This window comes from Prinia subflava, chromosome 12 (assembly GCF_021018805.1).
Source record: "Prinia subflava isolate CZ2003 ecotype Zambia chromosome 12, Cam_Psub_1.2, whole genome shotgun sequence".
In the NCBI taxonomy this organism is placed as follows: domain Eukaryota; kingdom Metazoa; phylum Chordata; class Aves; order Passeriformes; family Cisticolidae; genus Prinia; species Prinia subflava.
Genome location: NC_086258.1, coordinates 9,190,741 through 9,208,441, shown reverse-complemented (window position 1 = coordinate 9,208,441; position 17,701 = coordinate 9,190,741). Strand labels below are relative to the sequence as shown.

The 17,701-nt window shown below is 47.6% G+C and overlaps 1 protein-coding gene across 1 annotated transcript; it reads left to right on the top strand.

The window, feature by feature from the left end:
- The first annotated feature begins 2,779 nt into the window (after positions 1-2,779).
- On the top strand, positions 2,780-16,673 carry TRAF1 (TNF receptor associated factor 1). The gene is made up of 11 exons (XM_063409716.1): positions 2,780-4,220; positions 5,451-5,671; positions 6,329-6,413; positions 8,135-8,233; positions 8,977-9,138; positions 10,778-10,849; positions 11,697-11,762; positions 11,954-12,370; positions 12,815-12,992; positions 13,531-13,679; positions 14,783-16,673. The coding sequence occupies exons 2-11, from the start codon at positions 5,463-5,465 to the stop codon at positions 14,996-14,998; spliced, it is 1,653 nt and encodes a 550-aa protein (XP_063265786.1). The 5' UTR covers positions 2,780-4,220; positions 5,451-5,462; the 3' UTR covers positions 14,999-16,673.
- Positions 16,674-17,701: the final 1,028 nt, after the last annotated feature.

Genomic DNA, 17,701 nt, shown 5'->3' with positions numbered 1-17,701 from the left:
TATCCCCTGCCCTGTGCCCTGATCCTGTGCCCAGTCCTGAACTGGGATTAGTCCCAGCCCAGAAACACTTCCCAGGAGAGTCCCTGGGCTTTGAAACAAGATATTCTTGATAAGAAAAACAGCTGGATGTGACTTTGGAGAACCAGATTTGGGAAATTCTGTGTTTCCTTCCAGTCCATGTCTTGCCCTGAGGAACCCCGAGCTCTGCTGCCCTCCAAAGCCAGGCTGGGTTTGGCTCCTTCCACTGGTCCTGACCCTGGGCAGGTGGGAGCATTCCCAGTGCCTCCCTCGCTGCCTTTGGGGTTCCTACACCAAATTTGTGATTCACGTGGAGCTGCAAGTTTTGTTTCCGTGGCTGGATTCCAAGGGCACTGCTGGGAACATCTCTGGGAACATCTCTGGGAACATCTCTGGGAACATCTCTGGGATTTTGGGTTTTTGGAGTCCCATCATTTCCACAGCTGCCAAGAGGTTTGAGCTCTTTTTATTCAGAACTTTAAACACTTCCCTGTTTCCCCTATTCAGAATGTAGGCCTGTTATTCTTTTACCTGCTTTGCACACTTCCAACTGTAATTTTCAATTCAGGCTCCTCCTATGCTTAAAATTTATTTTCCTTTCTCCTTGAGAATCCTCCTTCAAAACATCTCGCTTTGTGAACACTCAGGAGTTTTCCTTCTTACTGTAGCAGTGTTTTGCTGAGGGCTTTGTTTTTCCTTTACAACACCTATAAAAAGAATTTTGTTTTCCCTTTGTGAAACCTCAGATAAGACTTAGAGTCTCTGTGTTCCCTGGGTGTGTAGCCCATAAAATACAGGTACAAATAGACATGTCACTGGTGGTGTGGAAATTACTCAGGGTTGTGAATCACACTGAAAATTCCTCTTGGAAAGCTGATGCTGTTAGTCACTCTGCAGTAGCAAAGGGAATTATGGGCTCAGTGGAAGAGAGATGCAAGTTGGTGCAGAGTCAGCCTCTTTCTGCTTCTAACATGTGGAAAACATCTTCTAAACATCTTTTTTATTTCACTGTTATTAGCAAAATGAGCGACTTCTGAAAGGGTTAAAGGAGATTTGCCATAACCTTCCCTTTCCCCTTAGTTCTTGTCGTTTATGAGAATTAATGAAGATATTAAATAAATCTGATGTTTCCTTTTTCTGTTTCCACTAATTAGCCCCAGTCAATCAATAGAATACCCACATTTCCCCAGCTGGTTTAGAGTCAAAAGATACTGAATGTGAACTTGTTTTTTCATGTCATATCCAGAGCTTTGGAAGAGTGTCTTGGCAGGCGTCCCTGTGGGCACAGCTCCCGTTCCCAGAGTCCTCTCCAAAGCATTAAGAATGGAAAGAAGCAGCTCAGAATTTTCCAGCTTAGCTCACGTTAAGAGAAACAGAAGCACAACCACAAGCACAGCAAAACCCCTTCATGTGGCCGGGGAGCTGAGCTCTGACTGGGAGAACTGGCACGGACTGGTCCGTGCTGGGCTCACACATTGCAGCCCACGTCTGTTCTGCTCTGGGGGCACTGCCTGAGGCACGGGACCACCAGCAGGCTCCTGGTGTGAGGAGGATCTGCCTGGTGGCCTGAACTCGGGGGCAGCCTCAGAAATCTCTCAATGAGTTGCTCTGAAATATTCTTGTTTGGTAGGAAACCATCAAGGCCACTGTGATAGAAACACTTTCATTTTTCTCTCTGCTCTTCAGGGTGGTTCTATGGCTTGGCTTGTGGAAACTGCTGTGAGTGACTGAAGTAAACCACACAGACAGACAGACAGATAGATAGATTTATTTCAAAAGTGTCTATTTTGGGGTGCTTTTCTCCTGTCAAATGCTGAAGAGGTGCTCCAGAATATCTATTCCTCGGAGGAAAAAATTCCTAGGATGACACTGCCTTACAGAGAACACGATCTGGGAAAAATCCTGAGGCAGAGCAGGGGTGAGGAAAAGAAAATTGATTCCTGATGTCTCTCTGAGGGTTACAGTCCAGCTCTTAGGAAACTTGGTGGGAAACTTTCCTGCTCTTGTAATAAGAGTTTGGGTCCCTTGGGTATCACAACAAAGCAGAGCTACAACTGGTAGTAGGCACAGACAGATAAAACTGAAACACGTAAAAAGGTTTTGTTAGAGATGAGATTGAATTGTGGCAAAGCTGTTGAGTTTGCTGAGGATAACAATAATCACATTTGATGATTCTTCTTTTTCCAATCTTGAATTGATGGAACCTCACAGACTCTCTGTCCCATTCAGAAAATCAGCAATAGTGTGGAAGTTACAGAACTCCTTCATCCTGACTTGAAGCTCTGAGCTCCAGTTCCTGGAAGTACTGAATCTCATGGGCACTGCATTTGCTTTTGCTAGCAAAGTTTCCTTCCTGTGTTTTACCCATTCTTCAGGTTTTCCTAGAACAAGTGCACATTTCCAGCTAATTTATACTAATTGAAAATCACGTTTTCATAGAAGGAGACATTCCTGTCTTAAACATCTCTCTGAAATGCAATTCTCCTTTTGACTACAGTCTTTAAAACCCAGAGCATCTGAGCCTAAATTCCATTTTCCACGTCCTATGAAATTTGTAGCATTAAAAGTCTCAAGACCTTGGCTCATTTTAAAAGGGTGATATTAAATATATGAATATATTCCCTTACACACTTTTTCCTTTTATATTGGGATATAAAATAGTCACTCCCCTTACATAGTAACACAGTGCCCTGCAATGCTGAGCACTGCTGGAATGGCTCTACAGCAAAGTTAAACTTCAAATTTTAATCTCTCTCTGAGCCACATCCTGTTTTCAGTTAACTGATCTCATATGGGGGAAATTCACCACAGGAAATCTCTCTAGTTTGGAAAGTACCAAAACCTTATCTTTAGTTTCTTTTTGTAATTTGGCACCTTTGGAGACAGAGGTGTAACAGAATCACAGAAACTTTCAACAAGTCTCAAAGCAAGAGACAAGGAGTGAGTTAAGGGCACGGGGAAGAGGTGGAGCTGCCACTTCATCCCTGAACTTGACCCTGTGTTGTAACATTGGTCATTCTAAAATTAACATATTTCACCTCTTTATACTCCAAAATTTAAAAAAACACATCCAGAATTCTTTTAGGTTTTTTTCAAAAAGCACATCCATAATTCTTTTAGTTTCTGGAAGAGATTTTAACTCGCATCCTGGCAAAAGCTGCCTGGGCTGGATTAATTTAGGATGGATTTTAATGACCCAGATGAGAGCAAATGGCTCAGGCCAAGGCCTCCCTGGGCTGTGTCACACCTTCCTCATGGCTGGGGGTTCTGAACTGCAGATCCAGGGCAGATCAGCACCCACGGGAGAGCAGGAGCTCAGCTCGGAGGGGAGGGAAGGGAGCCGGGGTGTCTGTCCTGTCTGTCTGTCTGTCTGTCTGTGCACACCCAGCACGGGAAGGTGCCAGACGTGAGGCAAACCCTGCACAAAACACAACAAATCCCTCAGCAGCTACCTCAGGTACCCGCGGCTGCTCTCAGGGCAGAGATTCACCCCACTGAGGCACCAGAGAAACCCCTCTGCTCTGGATTTTTAATTCCGAGCAGGGCCTCGCCCCAGGGACATTCCCCCCGAGGAAGAGCGGGCAGATTTGCATGTGCAGCTCCTTTTTTCACTGAATCCCTGTCACAACCGGAGAGGGGGGCAGCACCGTGAGCCGTGGCAGGGGTGAACAGGACCTTGTGCCCATAATGACACCCGGCTCTGTGGAATCTTTGCTGCTCTCCAGGAAGGCTTTGCAGGCATCGCTGAGCTCCTGCGGTGCTCCCCGGGCTGAGGCAGGGCCGGGCTGCCCCGCCGAGCTTTCCCGGAGGCTGCAGAGCGGGGCGAGGCTCCCGGGCCGGGGCAGGGGCTGTCCCCCACCCCGGGATGTGCGGGCGGTGTTGGCGCTGTGGCCGCCCGGAGTTTCTGTCTGAGTCCCCGGTGAGCATGGCAGGCCCAGCAGCGCTCCGCTTTCGGGAACCGGCCGCCAGATTCTCCGTTTCAGGGGGAATTTGCTGCGCGGGGCTTTTCCTCGGTCGATTCCCCGTGCCTGCGGCCCGGCACGGCGCCGGTGCCCCGAGCAGGGGAAGCCCCGCTGCCGCCAGCCCCGGGGCGGGCTCGGGCTCCCCGCTCCTCCCGGCCGGAGCGAGGCAGCATCGCCCAAACCCGGGCGAGCGGGCGGCAGCAGCTCCGGTACCCGCGGGGATCCGGTACCCGCGCTCAGGTACGGGAGAGGCGGGGATGCACGGAGGGGAGAGGGAGGGACGGAGAGGAACGGAGGGATGGAGGGGAGCGGGCCCCGCTGCGGAGAACCGCCCGCCGCCCCCGGGCACACGGGCCCGGTCCCCGAACCGCGCCCCGGCAGCCCCGGAGGGTTCTGGCCGCTCTCCGACCCCCGAGCCGGGATGGGTGGAGAGACCCCCGAGCCGGGGTGGGAGCGCTCCGGGCCGGGGCTGCGCTCCGCGGGCGGTGCCCTGGGGCCGGGCCGGGCCGGGGGGAGGCTCGGCTGCCCCCGCACCCACCCGCGACACCTTCGCGTCCATTCCGTTTGTGTTACCGGGTCAATTTGGGGCTCTGGAGGCCGGGCGGCCCCTGCGGTCACTGCTGGGCTGCCATGGGAGCTGCCCAAGCCAGGCCATGGAAAACGCTGGCGGTTCCCAGAGCGGAGTCTCCAGCCCGGGGTGTGCCCTGCCCACATCCACACCGCCAGCCCGGCCTGCCCACGGCAGCCCGCGTTCATTCATTTGCACATTTCTTAGTCAGCGTGACTGCTGGTAATACTGGTAATACCGAGACAGGTTATGCTGTGTCAGTACTGTTACTGGAAAAAAAAAAAAGTCTTTGTGAAGGGATTATTATAATCAAACCGCACCAGTTCCCTGCGTGAAAACCTTCCTTGGGCTTTCCAAGAGACACCAGGATCTGTTTTGGATGTATTTCCAAAGGTATCCCACTGCACAGCTCTTATTGAGCAGACCACACTGAATGTGTTGTGGCTCCAGGAGGGCCTGGGGACCTGGGATTCCCTTTGTCACTTCACCACCAGTTTTATGACTTTGGGAAAGTCACAAACACACCAGCTGCTCAGTTTCTGTGTCTATGAAATGAAATCAGAGATTTTGGCTGCAGAGAATTGAATGTGGTTGGGGATTTACTCTGCAGAAGCAGCTCTGTGTGATGAGGGCTGACGGGGCTGTAGCTCATCCTTCTGCAAGCTAAAAACCCTTGAGAGAAAACCCCAACTCCCCCTTTCCAGGACACTGCCTATTTTCGTGTTGTGTTTGAGGGAAATTTTAAAGGTGCACAGTAATTTCCTGCTGGTGCCAGGTCAAACCCCGCGGTGACATTTGGTCACTGCAGACCCAGGCGAACCCAGGGGCTGCTGGAGGGCTCTGCTGCCTCTCTCACACCCTGTGCCCTCTTTGAACACCTGGATTTTATCCTCTCCGGGCAGTGCTCGCTGCAGATGGCTGAGAACACCCCCAGGAGCCTGCGGGACACCCCTGGCTCCTTCCCTGACGAGAACGAGTTTCCCTTCGGGTACCCCCCCAGCATCTGCGAGGACGCGCCGGGCCAGAAATTCCTGTGCAGCAACTGCAACAACGTCCTGAAGAAAGCCCTGCAGACGCTGTGTGGGCACAGGTACTGCTCTGCCTGCCTCGCCTGGATCCTTCGGTACGTGCTGGGCACTGCCAGCGGCTCAGGGACAGCTCTGTGGCTGAAATTTTCCTGCCTGCAAGGATTTTCCATGCTGGATTGCAGGATGTTCCCTGCCTCCTCCTTGTTTCCACCATGGAAGCCTCGGGCCTGGCAGGGTTTTTCTGTCTGAGGTGTAATAATTCTGATTTAACCTTGGAGAACTGGTCCGAGGCTGGCTTAACCCTTCCATGGCACTTCACAGCCCTTTGAGAAGGGATGTTATGGGGTTTTGGTAAATATAATGTCATCTATGTCTGTATCTGTCTGGGCAAAATGGGCATTTTCTGTGCTTTAAAATACTTTAGTTTTCACATTCTCTTTCCTACTTGGAATTTTTAATCATTCATGGGATAAATAGCTTTCCATCTTTATTCCTATTTATGGTTCAGGCTGCCCTTATTTTACTGAAATACAGATAAAATTAATGGGCACAGTCCTGGTCTTGGAGAACAGAAGAGCAAAACTTTTTTGACATCAGTGTGTTCAAGAATTGGCCCTCTGTGAACAAGGACTATGGATTCTGAGTGGAAATCACAATTTTCCTGGTTATATTTGTGTCAGTGCCTACACAAAGACCTCCTAAACTGCAGTGCACCAATGGATTGTTATTGAATTCTTCTTTCTCTTTACCAGAAACAATAAAAACGCAATTTGCCAGAAATGTAAAGAGGAGGATCCCAACACTTTAGGTGAGGAAAGCCTGTTGGCAGAGGAAAGGGTAAGTTGTAGTTCACAGATCATTAATTTATCACTAACCATTCTCTGTAGTCCTCATTGGACTGGAGTTCTGAAGGGAATAATATAAAATGCAATAGCAGCTGATAGTTACACATTTTAACTTGGGCTTTAATCTGGATTTCCCAGATTTTAAAAAGTGTAATGGCAGCCCCAGGACTTTCCAAATCCAGGTTCTGCAATGTAAAACCCCGAACTCTTCCTTATGATTATCTTTTTATTGTCTCAAAGTAACTGGTGCTTTCCTACTTGTAATAATACGTCTTAGCTGTTACTTATTAACCTCAGGAAGTATTTAGATGGATTTTCCAACCTCATGGTTTCTTGTACCCTTCAAGCATGAAGCTGAACACAATAATTGATACAAACTGCGCCCTGGCAAACGTTCCATCTGTAATTTAATGGCCCTGATCTCTTCTTGTGTGATTTTCCAGGCAAATTGCTGTTCTGTATCCCAAACACACAAAAATCCCAGCCTGCCTTTCCCCCTCCTCTCTGATTAGAGGGATATCACCAGACACATCATTTGTCTAGATTTTTTTAGGGAGAAGTGAAAACAAACAGGCAGCTGACAGTGGCATAAAAGCCAAAGCTTGGGAAGCAGCAAAATAATGAATCTGCTTCTGATGCTGAATTTGGTAATATCCCAGGAAAATAAATAATAATCCTCAATTCTGCAATAATTTCCCAATAACAGATTTCCTGCACGGATGGGTGCAGCTGAGCCCTTGTGAGCTCGCTGTGCTTTGGGGTTTCTCTGCTCTGGGATTTCTGGGTGGGCTGTTGTGAGCAGACCCCACTCGGGGCTGCAGGAAATTCCTTTTTCCTGCTGTGTGCAGGCTGCAGGGAGGGAGCAGGATCTGCCTGTGTAAATCCCTCCCGACAAACTCTGGGTAGATTTTCAGGAGCTTTGGAACGTGGGCGTTGTTTGGAGATCCTTTCCCAACTCTCTTTGTAAAGCTTTTCCCTCCCAGGCCTTGCTCTGTGTTATTCCATGTGAAATCTGAATTTCTCTGCACTGGACTCACCTCCAGACCTCCAAAAATGCCTTTGACTGTGGCAGGGCTTCCTCTTGTGCCAGGACACCTATTTCAGATGAAATATTGAAGTGTGCAGCATTTCATAATTACATAACAACGGTACAACTCCTCACGTTTAAATAACACCAAAATCTACGGCGTGCAAAGCACAAACCTCTCTCCCATCTGGTTCGTGGGTTTTTTTTAGTGTCTGCTAAATGGGAACAGCCCAGATCTGAGCAGTGCAGACCCTCAAATCTCCTCTGCAGCACATTTAGGAGCTGTTAATGACCCTGATAATTAAGTGCCTTCATTAAGGGACCCCACAGTCAGGGTCCTGTCAGCACATTCCCTGCATGTGAAATATTTCAGGCTCCCATGGAAAAAAAAAAATAAAAATAAAGTAAGGGCTGAAGTTGGCAGGGCTTATTTTCAGTAAATTATTATCGTGTCAAATAGATTATTTTTGAGTGCTAAGAAATAAATGATTTAATAATTATTTGGGCTTCTACTGCACTAAGATTAACTAGCCAAGTCACAGGGTCTTATGCAATACAGTAATTTTTTAAAAAATTAAAGATTTGTCAAGGCGTAGATTTTTGCCACCACATTCCTATTCCGAGGATGCATCCCAAAGTTCTTTCTCACCAATGTTTTTTTTTTCCTTACTTTGTTTTCTTTGCAGGCTTTTGGTGATGCTGCCATCAATAAAGAGATTTCTGAACTCAGAGTCCACTGTGTGACCCTTGGATGCAGCTGGTCTGGCATCATGAAAGATTTTGAAGTATGTTTAAAGAGAGTTTATTCAGATTAATGTGGAATGGGGACAGAGAGGCAACGAAAGCAGGATATCAGCAAACACAAATTAATGCAATTCATTAGAATCAGTGTCAGTATTGTGATTTATACCAACATTTTTGTCAATCTGCCATGAAAATTCGAGCAATGGACACAAGGGAGAGAGCTGGGACCAGGATTGTGTTGGGTTTTTACAAAAAGCCTTGAGAGAGACTGTTTAAGGGAAAGCTCGTGTTTGAATTTACCAAAAGTTGTTTGGATTTGGTTTTGCTTTTAAATTAATAATTAACAAAAAAAACCCCAAAAAACAAACAAACAAAAAAAAAACCAAAACCACCCCCAAACACAAACCACACACCAAAAAACCAAAAAAACCCTCACCCCAACCCCCCCCAAAAAACCCCAAACAAACAAACAAACAAACAAACAACAAAAAAAAAAACAACAACAAACCCCCCCCCCCCAAAAAAAACCCCCAAAAAAATCAAAAAACCCATAGAAAACCCCCACAACACAAACAAACAAACAAAAAACCACCAAAAATACCCAGTAAAGCTGGTGAATTTTCCACCAGTGATCTCAGTCACTTGGTGCAGTGGGACTTTACCCAAGCTCAGAAGAATTGCAGATCAGAGCCCTGGGCTGCCACAACAAAAACTGTTCATGGATAAAGGTGAATCAGCTCTTCACAGGTTGATTTATAATTTTGTTATAATTTTGTACCCCCAGGAGCACCAGAGCCTGTGTGAATACGCTCTGATCCCCTGCCACACCGGCTGTGGGCTGGTGGTGATGAGGAGGAAGCTGGCAGATCACCTGGAAAATGGATGTGTCAAAAATGTCACAGTGTGCCAGCAGTGCCAGCGCAGCCTGCCCAGCTCGCAGCACCAGGTAAGGCCATTTATCTCTCAAATAAATAAATTATATTATTTTATTGATGCTATCAATAATCTGTGATGCTGTTTTTCCATCCTGATTTCGTTGGAATATTGAATTTCCCTGAGTTTGATCGTTTTTCCACACAAGTGTTGGAGGATTAATGGGTGTGATGATCTGCTGGAGAGGTGACAAAGCCCCCGAGTGCTCCCCTGGGCAGCCCAGGTTCAGCTCCTGCCCCAAAATGTGTCCCTGGGTGAGGGAAGGGAAAAGCAGGGAAGCCCAGAAGGGATCTTGAAAGTGTCTGATGTTTATTCAAACTAGAACTACCCACAGATGTGTAGGGCAGGATTCTGTCAGAAATTATTTCTATTACATCTGATCATAAACCTCCAAATTATCAGCAGTGTCCACAGAGCAGGAGGATCTCACTCTGAATCTGCCACAAATACCTCAGTGCCCATTCAAACGTATTCGCTTTATGGTTTTTTTATGTTATTTGCTCAAAACAATGAATATTATTCCGTCCAAGTGACTCCAAGAGAATCATTGCCAGCCTTGCAGTTGGGCACGGAGATTAAAGACCCACAGGACAGGAGGGCTGCAAATATTTATTTACATGATCTGCTTTAAAAAATTCTCACTGAGTTCAGAATTTTGATTATTTTGATTATTCCACATGTCCACAACCCTCTGGGGGAAAACAGAAAATCCTGGGCACTGCTCTTGCTCTCTTCACCTTATCCATCCCGTTTTAGGTCTTGTGATTTTTCTGTGTTTCTCTATTTTTAAATAAACTCTCCTCTGAAGCAGAGTGCCTCCTCCCCCTCAAGGAATTGCTGATCTGAAGGAGTAAAAGAGCAGAAATGAATAAGATCATTGGCAAGAAAGAGAGTGCTAAAAAATGAGCTAGAGAGTGAGAAAACCCCGTGGCTGCATTTCTGAGAACTGAAAGGGAAACCTCAGAGCCGGTATGCAAAGGAGTTTGTGGAGATGAAATCCACCCCCTCTGAAGAGAGTGCAGGGAAAGCTGACAGTGTTAAATACAGATATTACAGATATTACAAATATTACAGATATTACAGATATTACAGATGTTAATTACAGATATTACAGATATTACAGATATTATTACAGATATTACAGATGTTAATTACAGATAGCAAAGGGATCACTTCACCCATCCTAGAAGCAGAAAGGGCAGGAAGCCTCCTGTGAGTGGTGATGCATTTGGTGTCAGCACATCGTGGTGGAGAATTTGGATTCCAGCCTCCAAAATGTTCATGAGCAGGATGCAAGAAGGGTCTGCACATTGAGCTAAGTGTCTGGGGTCAATGCAAGAAGAGTTTATATTTGAATTATATTTGAATTTGGATTTATATTGGAGTTTCCTGTGCTGTAACCTGTTGGTGTTCATATATATTATCTGTATATATTTGAATTTCCTGTTCTGCTGGCCATTGTTGCTTCCTGTTCTGTAACCCCCTGCTTGTCCCTGCATGTATGTGAGTGCACATTTTTGTGTGTGCACAGAACTTTGGTTGGAACCTGGCAACACCTGCATGTTGTACACAGTCTCCAATATCCCAGGAGTGGCATTTAATTCAATAATTAAACAAGGTACTGAACTTTCTCCTTCTTGTTTTAATGACAGGAGCACTCGTGTGAAGGCAGTTTATGCAAGGAGCAAAAACCTGTGCAAACAGAAACAGCATCAGAGGAAAAGGTGGGTGAAAGATGAGTGTAAATCAGTTTTATTTCAGTTAATAAATTAACACTTGTTCATTAAGGTTAAACCAACAACTTCAGATCCAGCAGGGGTATCTGGCTGCCCTTTACATCCCAGCAAAGCCCTCTCTTCCCTGCTCCCACAATCACCCTCACTAAATTATCTTCTCAATTAACCTTGTAAGATGGCAAACATTTGTCTCCTCTCATACCTGGAGTGAGAGCCACACTTCCAGGGGTGTGCTGTACAGATTTATTATTCATTTATTTTGCTGTGCTGTTTATTTACAGCATCTTCTGAGGAATTGTCACAGCTGTGCCCTGTCATTCTGGGCTCTGGGATGGGGACACCTCAGTGTGCATTAAACCTGCCTAATTGGGACTGATTAAACCTGCCTAATTGGGACTGGATGGTCTTTAAGGTGCCTTCCAACAAAAAGAATTCTGTGATTAACTTTAGTAGGGCTTTGGCCAAATCCAGAACACCCTGAATGAAATTCACATTGCACAAATTTACATCAGCTTGATATTTTTTTTCAGTGTTTTTCTTGTTATTTAAGAGCAAGGCTGCTCTTAAAACCTGTGCAAACAGAAACAGCATCAGAGGAAAAGGTGGGTGAGAGATGAGTGCAATGCAGCTTTATTTCAGTTAATAACTCTTCACACTCCTCACTGATTTACCATCCCTTTCAAAGCTGCCTGGGCACTGGAAGCTTACCTTGACTCGAATGAACCTTATTTACATCTGCTGGGTCTGTGGCTTAGGTGTTTGCAGGGAAATAAAAGACTTCCCTTCAATTTTGATTATTTCCTCTGCATATCTTTTTTTTTTTTCCTTTCAACAGAGCCACTCTGCATCCTCGGCCCACAGGGATGGGTGCTGTTTTTCTGAAGTTGGCTGTGCATTTAGGGTGAGTGAAGCTGGTCCCTCCAGGAATGTTCCACCCTGGCTGGGACATTCCCCTCAGGGAAATGTCCCTTACAGCAGAGCCAGCCCTTCTGATGCCATTTAAAGCTGCACCCTGCAGTTTTTCCACCCCTAGGGAGCTGCTGGGTGTGTCCCAGGTCGTGGAGGGTGCACTGACAGCGTTGTCTCTTCCAGGGGAGCAAAGAGAAGATCAAGGAGCACGAGAAATCCTCCGTGGGGGCACACATGCTGCTCCTGCTGCAGCACATGCGGCAGCTGCAGGGAGCCCTGCGCTCTGCTGCCAGAGCTGCACAGGGCTGCACAAAGAGTGCAGGAAAAAGCATCCCTGACCTGCAGGCGCCTGCAGGGCTGGAGTTCAGCAGGGATCCAGACGTGGACTCCTTCCCTGGCTCCGCTGTTGCTGGGGACGGGTCTGTGCTGCGGCAGCTGCTGAGGGAGAAGGTGATTTCTGAGCTGGAAAACAAGCTGCACGTGTTTGAGAACATCGTGGCCGTGCTCAATAAGGAGGTGGAGAGCTCTAACCTGGAAATCCTGGCCTTCAGGAGGCAGAGTGAACTGGACCAGAACGTAATACGGGGCCTGGAGCTGAAGGTAAAAAACGACAGCAAGGATTGTCTGGGTGCTTGTTCTGCAGACAGCAAATCCTGACACAGGTCAGGGGAGCTGGGTGGGGACCACGGCAGGAGCTTGAGCTGTGAAGGTTCAGTTCAGGATCCTTCTGTTGTCTGATGCATTTTCAGACGTGGATCTCTAATATTTGCTCTCTCAACCCACATTTAGGCAGTGAGATATTCCTGAGGGTTTGGAGTGTTGGAGTTTGCCACGATCAGGCTGTGAGCAGGCAGGAGAGCTGTGCAGTTGCAGCGTTTTGCCTGGAGGCCCAAACAACATCTCCGTGTGTGTTTTGACAAATCGCTGTCACTTAGAAAGGAATCAAAGCACAACTCCCAGAACACGAGGACTCCAGAAGGGTTCAGCCACCCCTGCAGCACAGCCTGCAGCAGGGGGGTGGCTGAGGACTGCTTTTTTCCCCAGATTGCAGAGCTGCACCGGTGCCTGACGCAGAAGGACGCGGGGCTGAGCAGCCTGCACAAGAGCCTGCTGTTCTCTGAGCAAGCCTCCTACGATGGGATCTTCCTCTGGAAAATCACAGAGGTTGGCAGGAAGCTCCAGGACTCCGTGACTGGCAGGACAGTCAGTCTGTACTCCCCAGGTAAGGCACAGGATGGAGATGTGTGTTCACAAACACCACCCTTCAGAATCCCCCTGCCCCGTTTCTCCAGAACTCTGCTTCTTTAAAACAGCTCCTTAAGCCAGGGTGCTGTTTGTGCAGAGATCTGTAATCCAGGGCACTGGGATGTGCTTTTCCAGAGAGTTTGGGCTCTCATCCTGCTCTCTGCCCCCCACCACAGCTGCTTGCAGTGGATCCATCCCTGCCAGCCCTCCCTCGGTGCCCGCTGGCACCGCGTGGCTCCGGCTGCAGCTCCTCCCCGTGTGGGAAGGTACTGGATCAGGTAAAACACACCTGTGTACCTAACAACAGATAATTTCCACCAAGGTTTGAGGCACTGAAAGGATTCCAGCCACTGGGTTTTCATTGCTGTGATCTCCAGGCAGTGCTGATCTGTCTGTTCTCCTTTCCGTGAGAGCAAACCACGTCACACGTTACCTTCCCTGCACGCCAGAACACACATTAGGCCTTTTCTCCCCAAAAAAAACCATCTTTACTGATGAAGAATTCTGATTTTCAGCTTTCTACACTGCAAAATACGGCTACAAGGTGTGTCTGAGGGTGTACCTGAACGGGGATGGGACAGGGAAGGGAACCCACCTGTCCCTGTTCTTCGTTGTCATGAAAGGAGACTACGACGCTCTGCTCCCGTGGCCCTTCAGGCACAAGGTGAGAGGAAACCTCCCCTCCTCTGATCCCAGACAAAAGTCAGCACCAGGGGACTCTTTCTTCTGAGTTTTGTGGAGTTTGAGTGCTTCTCCCTTTCCAAAGGTGAGGAGCTGTCCTGCAGCCCTGGGTAATGATTTGTCCCTGAGCAGAGTCCCTTGCAGGGAGAGCTGCTCCTGCTGACATTCCAAACTCTGCCAGGCAGGGAATTATTTGGAATATTCCAAATATTCCAACCAATATTCCAAATTCCAAATATCCAACCAGTATTCCAAATTTAGCCCACCTGGGCTATAAAGGCAGACACACATCTTCTCCTGGCTCTTGCTAAACACGGATAATCTCAGTTTTCTGTTAGGAGGGAGTTATGATTTGCTGCCTGAAGGCATCAGAAGGGTGAGGTGAGAGTTCCATTTACAGAGCTGCCACACGTGTCTGATGTCATCCTGGTCTAATTTTTTTCCTCTAATTGTGGTCTGATAATGAAGCAACAATGGTTAAAGGCAGTGAAACCATGGCAGGGCCTGATCTCTGCTTTGGCACTTGTCTTTGTGGGGTAATAATTCCAAAAGCCTTTCCTAGGAATAGTTTTACTGCTGGTTAGCAGCCAAAAAAATAGAAATCAAAGTTCCTAATCCTCACTGTATTAAAAGATTATTACAGATACTTCATATTTCAAGCTATGGAACAGTGAGTTAATAAAAGGGTAATGAGGTGGGGAGATTCTATACTGATATTTAGGTTGTGTCTTTTACATATTTGCGCACAGGCAGCGGAGCTGTCTGTTCTGATTCCAAACCACAAATACAGAACAAATGTAATGACTCTAACCAAACCCTGCTTAAGTTGTCAGGAGAGACAGAGAGGAGAAAACTTTGGACTGTGCTGTTCTTTACCAAGGAATAAACCTTTACTTGATTCAATTTAATTTTGTTTTATGGGCAGCAAGGCTTTAAAAACTTAATTGGGAGTTCCCATGAGCTGACCTTGCAGGTTGGAAATATTCATTAGGGTTTGCATTTAATTATCAATGGAGCACCCACCTCTGCCCTGCCTGATTTATTTTTCACTCTGCTAACTCCTCGCTGCCACGTTCTGTTTTTCAGGTGACATTTATGTTGCTTGACCAAAACAACAGGGAACACGTGATCGATGCCTTCCGCCCAGACCTGAGCTCTGCCTCGTTCCAGAGGCCGGTGGGTGACATGAACGTGGCCAGTGGCTGCCCCACCTTCCTGCCCCTGGCCAAGCTGCAGTCCCCCAAGCACGCCTACGTCAAGGAGGACACGCTCTTCCTGAAATGCATCATCGAAACTAATTAGCAAACCCTGAATTATGGCTGGGGACGTCACCGTGGATGTGAATGGATTTTGAGAAGAATCCCCTCCCTTTGAGCCCTCGTGTTAATTTGTGTGCACACAAAGTCCCCAGAGCTGAGCCTGTGCTCCCTGACCCCGCTGCCATCCCCTGGGGTGTCCCAGGGCGGCTGGGACAGGGTTGTGTCCCCAAAGCAGCCAATTCTGACGGTTTGGTGTCACTGTCACCCCCAGCCTGCTCTGGAGAAGGGGCTGCTCCTCCTCCCAGCTCGGTGGGTGCTGGGGGGGCTGAGCTGCCCCATCCTCGGGCAGTGCCCGGCAGGGGCAGCTTTGGGTGAGCTCCTGTCAGGCTGCACTGCCCGGCTGCTCCCAGCAGGGAATTCTGGCTGCTCCAGCAGGGAATTCTGGCTGTTCCCAACAGGGAATTCTGGCTGCCCCAGCAGGGAATTTTGGCTGCCCCAGCAGGGAATTCTGGCTGTTCCCAACAGGGAATTCTGGCTGCTCCCAGCAGGGAATTCTGGCTGTTCCCAACAGGGAATTCTGGCTGTTCCCAACAGGGAATTCTGGCTGCCCCAGCAGGGAATTCTGGCTGTTCCCAACAGGGAATTCTGGCTGTTCCCAACAGGGAATTCTGGCTGCCCCAGCAGGGAATTTCGGCTGCCCCAGCAGGGAATTTTGGCTGCTCCCAGCAGGGAATTTCGGCTGTTCCCAGCAGGGAATTTCGGCTGCCCCAGCAGGGAATTCTGGCTGCTCCCAGCAGGGAATTCTGGCTGTTCCCAGAAGGGAATTTTGGCTGTTCCCAGCAGGGAATTTTGGCTGCCCCAGCAGGAGCAGGGGCAGCCCCTTCCCCTGAGGCAGGGTCGGGGGTCTCTGTGCTTTACCCTGGGAGCCCAGCACTGCAGCCCCTCACCCCAGGGTTTATTTCTTGCTATTTATTCTCTATTTAAGTGCTGTTTAAGGAGATGCTGTGCTGCCTCAGCAGACAGGGACCAGGTTACGCTGTGCCTCGGGGGAATTACCTCCAGGATTTCCACAGGAGCCCTTGGGATTTCCCATTGAGGATCCAGAGATCTGGGAAGGCCAGAGGGGTTAAAGCCCCCTCAGTGTCTGGGTTAGTGTCCAGTCACTTCCTGGACCTTCAAGGCACTTGACTTCTTAAAAAATATTGATTTTTTTTTGCTTAATGTGCTCTGATGTTTAAGGTTTTTTGCATGCTAAAATACAAGTAACTGCTAGAAATGGTTTTATTCTTTTTTGGGGTTTTCTAATAGAGGAAAGGAATGGATAATTTTTATTATAAGCAAAACAAGCTTGGGACTGTCTGGATGTGTGCAAAATCTCCCACTTCTCTCTTGGCAACAGCCTTTAAAATAATTGGTTGTGATAAAGCATCACATTTCAAAAACACCCACCCCATAAACAAATATTTATCAGAGCTTGTTTGGGAAGGAACTGGATATTCTGTGTGTCTTTTCCTCCATTCCATCTTTGAAATGTTCTTTCAGGGACAGAGAGGGATTTTTCCAACAATGTGCCAACCCCTGTCACCACACTGGAATAATTTACCTTAAAATTTATTTTGCTTTTCCTGTCTGCACCACTTTGACAAGCTGTATTTATTACAATCATTCATATTTTCATATGATTTTATTTATTTCCTAAATAAAGCTCACTAACTTAAGGAGGGCTTGGTGTCATTTTTGCTGTCAGGTAGGGAACTGAGTGCCTTGGAGATGTGATGATGGGGGGTGGTTACAGGGGTGTGCTCCTCTTCCCTTCTTGCTTTTTTCTTTCCCTCTTTCTGGGCAAAGGAAGGTCCCTTTGGAGTGCTCAGGAGCTGCAGAAACACCCAGAACATCTCTGTGTCCATCTCCCTCCAACCTGCCTGGCTGGGGCTCTGCAGTAGAGCCACAGAGAGAGCTCAGTTAAAAAACAAACAAACACACACACACACAAAAAAAACCCACCAAAAAAAGCAACCAAAAAAAGACCACAAAAAAAAAAGAAAAAAAAGAAAAAAAAGGAAAAAAAGAAAAAAAAAAGAAAAAAAAAAAGAAAAAAAAAAAGAAAAAAAAAGAAAAAAAGAAAAAAAAAAGTGGATCAAATCCACAGACACAAAACCCAGTGCCCAGTGCTCCTCCTTTCCAGAAAGCAGCCCAGTCTCGGGCTGCTCTGCTCTGGTGGTGCTTGCAGCCTCCCCTCGGAGCCGAGGTTCTTTTCCAAGGGTGTTTCCATCCCCGGGAAGGGCTCCAGGAGCTCGGGCTGCCCCTGCGAGCCTCGGCCGGGCCCGGGGGATCCTCCTGGAGCGGGCTGGATCTCCATCTCCCAGACCTTCAGCCGCAAGAGCGTCTCGATAAGGAAGAGGCTGGCATTTAAAGGAGCTGAGATCGGAGAGATAGCAAGAGATCTTTGATCCAGAAAATAATTTCTGTGTGATTTTTTTGTTTGTTTGTTTTTTTTAATCTGGATCAAATCAAAGGATGCAGAAAAACCACGGAGAGTTTTAGGGAATAAAATCAGCAGGATTTGCTCTCTGTTTAATGGCCAGGTTGGCTAAGAGCCAAAATGCTCCTGCAGCCAGGGTGGACTGAAGTAATCAAGGACAAGATTCAGAGGGATTTTTTTATTATTATTTATTTGTTTTTAATGGACTAATAAAGCTGAAAAAAGCCGGACAGATTTTTGGCTTCTAAGCCCTTGCTCAGCACA

Excerpts from the sequence above, each read along its gene's own strand:
- TRAF1 (XM_063409716.1), top strand. The coding sequence starts at position 5,463 with ATGGCTGAGAACACCCCCAGGAGCCTGCGGGACACCCCTGGCTCCTTC. Across the intron at positions 6,414-8,134 it reads GCCTGTTGGCAGAGGAAAGG|GCTTTTGGTGATGCTGCCAT; the intron begins GTAAGTTGTAGT and ends TTTTCTTTGCAG. Across the intron at positions 9,139-10,777 it reads TGCCCAGCTCGCAGCACCAG|GAGCACTCGTGTGAAGGCAG; the intron begins GTAAGGCCATTT and ends TTTTAATGACAG.